Source organism: Setaria viridis, chromosome 2 (assembly GCF_005286985.2).
Source record: "Setaria viridis chromosome 2, Setaria_viridis_v4.0, whole genome shotgun sequence".
In the NCBI taxonomy this organism is placed as follows: domain Eukaryota; kingdom Viridiplantae; phylum Streptophyta; class Magnoliopsida; order Poales; family Poaceae; genus Setaria; species Setaria viridis.
Genome location: NC_048264.2, coordinates 29,133,992 through 29,140,022, shown reverse-complemented (window position 1 = coordinate 29,140,022; position 6,031 = coordinate 29,133,992). Strand labels below are relative to the sequence as shown.

General features: G+C 51.3%; 1 protein-coding gene across 1 annotated transcript; it reads left to right on the top strand.

Moving 5' to 3' along the window:
• The first annotated feature begins 751 nt into the window (after nucleotides 1-751).
• LOC117842947 (uncharacterized) lies at nucleotides 752-1,715 on the top strand. The gene is made up of 2 exons (XM_034723475.2): nucleotides 752-910; nucleotides 1,062-1,715. The coding sequence occupies exons 1-2, from the start codon at nucleotides 841-843 to the stop codon at nucleotides 1,256-1,258; spliced, it is 267 nt and encodes an 88-aa protein (XP_034579366.1). The 5' UTR covers nucleotides 752-840; the 3' UTR covers nucleotides 1,259-1,715.
• The last annotated feature ends 4,316 nt before the right edge of the window (nucleotides 1,716-6,031 follow it).

Sequence of the window (6,031 nt, the reverse complement as noted above, 5' to 3'; positions counted from 1 at the left end):
ATCTACTCTCTCCATTTCAAATTGTAAATCATTTTAATTTTTCTAGATTCATAAATATTATTATACATCTGTATGTCTAAAATGCATAAAAGCAGTCCCAACCCAAAACACCACCACATAGTTTCTATACATGCCATATCATATAGATATAGATATTAGATATAAAATTATGTAGGCAATAAATGGTTTTCTTCATAATAAAATATCAACCAATCTCTTCTCTTCTCTCCTTTCCGCTCCAATTCCCCTTCCCTATTTCTTGGATTGTGTGTAGACATAGTTTCTCGCATGAGAAACAATTTTCTTCTCTCCATTTATTAAAAGTTCTCATGCCATGTTACTTTTTTGCTTATATGGTATGCTATAGAAACTATCCTAGTTACCGGGTTAGGTCCGAATAATATTTGTGAATTAAAAAATCAAAATAATCTGTAATTTGAAACGAGGGAGTGAACTAGCAGCTTACGCGGACCTAAAACTAATTTAAAATTTTCGGTCAAAGCTATAAACTAAGATAAGCGTGATCTGAACCCAAATCTCCTCTGCCCAAAACCTCGCGCCCATCACTTGACACGGCCCCTCCGTCCCCGGAAACGGTAAGAGAGAGGGACCAGAGTTGGGCAGGCGGGCCCCACCTGGCAGCCTCAATAGGGGCGGAGTGGCACGTTAAATTAGGCGGGCGGCCCGGCTGGCGTACGCAAGCGCCCCCCGGCAGTTTCGAAGCCTTCCTCCGAAAGCCTCATTTAAAGCCCACGGATCCCACCCCACACCGTTCGTCCTCCTCGATCCTACCACCCCCACCACACCCCCGCCCGCCCTCTGTTTTCCTCTCTCGCCGCCATGGCAGCCGAGCAGAGGCTTCTCGCTCTCCTCCTGGTCACGGCCGTCCTCGCGCTCTCCTTCTCGCAAGGTAACGCCGACGCGGCCGACAGACCGGGCGGCCTGTCTCGCCCTGTCTGTTCCAATTCCTCTCATGTTGCTGCGTGTGAATTGTGATGGATGGATCGAGTATTCATTCGAGTGACGTTCTTCTTTTGCGGCGGCTGATCGATCGATTGCAGGGATGGTGGAGGCGCGGAAGGTGCGGGTGATGCGGGCGGTGCGGCACGACGGGCGGCGCGCGCCGGGCCTCCGCGGGAGGCTGCTGCCGGAGGAGATGGTGTACACGCTGATGGACTACGGGCCCCCCACGGCCAACACCAACACCCGCGGCGGCATGAACCCGTCGCCGGACCCTCCCTCGCCGCCGACGCACTGATCGACAGGCCGGCGACGGAGTATGGTCTCTGATTTCGGGGATTGGAGGAGTACACGGGTGGAAGGGGAGGGGATCAGAGATTCAGAGTAAGCTGTTCTTCTTCCCTTTGCGCCCGTAGAGCGCAAGTACGTTACGTACGTGTACTGTATACGCGTACGTATCCGTGCGTGCTGTAGCTAAGTATACAGTGCTGTGCTTGGTTGATTGGAATTCGAGTTGTTAGTGGGTCTAGAGTGATGTGTATTTGGTAAGATGTCAACGCAAATCGTTTCATTTTCATTCTGAATTCTGATCACTGACCACCTTGTTTGTTTGTTAGCTTGGAGAGTTTCGGCGTACGTGTGGTGACTTGTTGAAATTTGTCTGACCTATCTATAGCCCCTCTGTAGTCTGTACAACCGCTCGATGAATGCTCGTGGAATAAAACTCGTCGGCAATAATGCGCCAGTGATCTCTACTGCACTGCTGCTCCACTCTGTGTTCTGTCTCACTGTCTGTGCATGTGAACTGAGCTCAAGTTTGGCGTCTGAATGAATGATCGGTTGCATGATGATTGATGAGGAAACAATTAGGGGACAATCTGGTTACAAAATAGCAATCAGGTGGAGGTGGTGTCAGTGCTGACCTTCTGAACAAAGAAAGAACGCCATGTTAGTGTGTATGTGTATAGTACAGTGGTTTCTCTGTGTGTGTCAAGAAACTAATTAAACTAGCACCTGCTAAGCAGGAATCAAGTGGCACTTATTCCTTTAGCTTCAATAAGCTAATCAAGGGGCTAATCATTCCTCTTCCTTGGAGGAAGCAATTGATTAGAGCCACCACCGCCCTTGCAACATGCATGCCCAGCGCCTAACTTTGATCTCCGGCCAGATATAAGATGCTTAAAAAAATGAGTGTCAACCAAAATACTACAGGTAGTGTGTGACCATCCCGAAGACTCGAGGAAGATGCGTTCAGATTTCATGCATGGGTCACTACTCTCTGTAATTAATACCTTGATCTCGATTGTCAAGCAAGCATCCTTGCAGTTTTGGTTCATCTTTTCTAGGACCTTGATGCTGGCAACCAACCGGTAACGTACCACATCGATCATTGCTTTCCCGTTACACCACAATGGGGAGAGTGGCACGTACCCTCCGGGTCAACTCATCGGGTTCCATGCTCACACTAGGAACTCAACTGATATCCTTTTCCGCACCGTACGATCAATCCAGAAAAAAAGTCGTACTTTTCCACGTCGCTGCGTCTGAACTGGCTGCACTGCATGCACGACAGGTCGGTGACCGTGACTCCGATCCGGCTGAAACCCGGCAGGAAGGTGTGAGCGACCTGCGTCACTGCGTGGCACCTTGCCCACCGGCCACCGGCGATCGACGCGAAGCAAAGCTAGACGTACTAGTACTACGAGCTAGGAGGGGGGGCCTGTGCCGCTGTGCGTGTGCAGATTCTTTTTGATCGGTTGGAACATGTCGGCCTCGTGATCCATCAGGCCACAAACCATCGCCTTGGCTCGCACATGCGTGTTGGTCACTTCATCTATCCGACGACGATGCGATGTGGGTTACCAGATCATGCATATGGTCAACGACACTAGAAGTTCCGGACAAATCTCATCTTGCTATGTCGAATTGCATTGCATCATATCGATCGTACATAGAATTTGCACTAGCTAGGACAAGACTCTCTCTGCCTCATCAGTCAGCACGCACAGGCATAGTGTTCGCTGAAGAGCAGTCCATATGAGGAGCTGATGGAACTAATCAGTTGGAGCGGATTGACGTGCGGAGTCACATGCTGCGTCCGAACAAAAGGTTGGCGAGGCTTGGACTTTGTGACGGCTGAGCTGTACTGTACCAGACTACCAGTACGTGATTGGCTTGGATTTGGATGCGTCGCCACACCAAAACCAAGGGACGGGAGGGAGGAGGATCTCGAGAAGACGCCTCCGCCCGTCGCCTTCCCGGTTGCACGCATGTTTGGTACATGTGCACAACCATGACATGATATGATCACTTTAATTAATTATCATCTCGGCACTTAGAATCATGGCGCGGATGGTGGACAGCCCGGAGGAGAAATGGAGTAGAGCGCGCGCCCGTGGGGTGGAGCCGTGGAGGTCGTCAACTGGTCAAAGCTTCGTCTGTGCACGAGCGCATCGCTGTCTGAATTTTGACATCGCGCGAGTCCACGGTTCGGCGTGTGCGGCTGGCTCTGGCTGACTCGCAACGGGACGGGGCTGGCGACAAGCGTGGGATCATATCGGATGGGCGCGCCGGCCGACGGCAGACGTGATGACGATAAGCCGCGCGCAGTACTGCGAGTGGACCGAACCTGTTGGGCAGCTCGAGTTCAGGCTCGGTTTACTCAGAGAATTCTGACCGCGCCTTTTGCGTTCGGCGCAGGGGCGGGATGGAATGGAAGCCGACGGCGGCGGCGCCGGTCAGCTCCCGTCCACTCCAGTGGCCTCCCATTGTTCTCTCCATTCTATCCTATCCTGTCCTGTCCAATCCTATACCCACATGGCTGGGAACTGCGTGCGCGGCTCCGTCGCGTCGGCCGAGGAGGGGATCGACGCCTGCCGACCCGATCGATTCGCGTCTTGTTTTTCTCGTAAAACTCCCTGGGATCGGAATCCTTCTCGGAACAGTTCGGCTCCCGTAAAATCTGAAGCTTCCACGATGCGCACGGATCAAGCCGGATTGCCTAGCCTCTGTGGCTCTGCTGATGGTGTGCTGCAACTGCTCTCCTGTCTCTCTGACTGGTTGCTAATTTGATCGACAGCGGAGCCAACCTTTCGCCGACCAAATCTACCCTGGTCCCTGGCCTGTAAGGCTGTAACTCGATCACGTCTAACTCGCCCACTTCCGAGGCCTGTCGAGAGCATGACGCTCCTAGCCTCCTATGCGTGCTCTGTCTGCTCAGAAGTTGCGCTGCGGTTTTCTCCGACACTCGGCTTGGGCTTTCAGGCTGGCACGATCGTGACTCGTCTAGGCCCATTGCTTCCAGGCCCGTGACCATAGGCCATCGCACACTGGGCTATCCGGACTCCGAACAGAGATGTGATTGGGCTCGATTCAAAATGCGTGGCCTTTCTGCTCAAACTCCACCACTGTTCAGGTAGAGGAGCTCCCGTTCTGCTCAAACTCCACCACTGTTCAGGTAGAGGAGCTCCCGTGTCAATCACTTCCATTCCTCTCGTCAACCCGTCTGTAGCACTCGTAGCTACAGCTCTAGCTCGATTATTTCCTAATAATTATTGTACCTCACAAGTCACATTAATTTGCTTATCGGCAGTGCCTCAACTCCTTTTTTTTAAGGGTCAACGGGGGAAGGTCCCACCTGAATTCATTCATTCATCGGGCCTTGGTTAGGCCAAAGTCTTACACTGAGATTTTCAGCAGAAGGAAAACAGAGGGGTGCTTGTAGGTTACAGTGAAGTTACATCGAATTGAAGAGTAGGCACCAGATTTCAGGGATTGATCTATCTTCTGTTCTAAATCGTTGGCTCCATAGACGGGCTTCATCTCTGCAGGATTGCCAAAACCTTGGATGTGACGGTGTGAAGCGGTGGAACACAATATCGTTTCTCTGCTTCCATAACATCCAGAAGATAAGCAGGAGAAAGCATGAAAATTGACGGGCTGGCAGTGTTGTCGGACGAGCAACAGTCATTAGCTGTGTAACGGTTGCGCCTTTAGTTTGGATGCCTAGCGATTCCCAGACGTGTGATGCGAAGCAGCAGCGAAAGACGATATGGTCACAATCCTCGTATTGTCCACACAGCTCGCAGGAGGGATCATCCAGGATGTTCTTCCTGACGAGGTTTGTGTTGCACTAAATACGCCCTTGAACTAGCAGCCACCCAAAGAACTGAATGCGGGGGATGCTCGGTTTCGCCATATGAACTTGGCAAAAGGGGACAGAGACGAACCGGTTGAAATCATGAGTTTGGAGTAGACCTCTGTAGAAGAAAGACGAGCCTGGTCAGTGCCAAAGGGACATAGACATTGATCTTCTCCCTCCCGAAGTGAAACACGGGCAAGTATGTTATTGAGCTTCTCCAGTTCCTCACTGGCCTGGCGTGATAGGCGCGAGACAAGATGTGCTTCCAAGCCATTAGCCATTACCTGAGCCACAGAAACATTTCCATCTTTTGCGTGGGTGAGGAGCATCGGGAATATGTCACAAAGCTAGCCTACTAGCAGCCACCGGTCATACCAAAAACTAGTTGCTAAACCATCTGAAACCACCGAGTAGGTTAGAGTTCTGTAAAGCGGGAGCAAACTCTGGAGATCATTCCAGTGAGCCCCATTGATCTCTCAACAGAGATCGACCACACTGACCAGGTGGTGTACCCAATGTGCCCAAGAGAATTCATCCGGGTGGTGAAGCTGGTGCAGGAGCTTGAGGAGCAGACTTTTGTTCTGCAGGGACAGGTCCTTGAGGCCAATCCTGCCATGTTCCTTTTGCTTGCAAGTAGTTTCCCACGCAACTAAGCATTGGGTTCCATTGACTTTGTCTTCACCAGACCATAGGAACCTTCTCCTTCTACTTTCCGGTGCTTCAACAATGCCGGGAGGGAGAAGAACTACCAACATTGCATAAGTGCATTGGCTATTGATAACACTGTTAATTAACACAGCTCTGCCGGTGGCGTTGAGGAGGGCAACTCTCCATCCACTGAGTTGCTTGTCAACTTTGGCAATGAGCGGGCTGAATGCTGATAGGCAAAGTTTTTCATTTGATAATGGCAGCCCCAGGTATGTTTGAGGA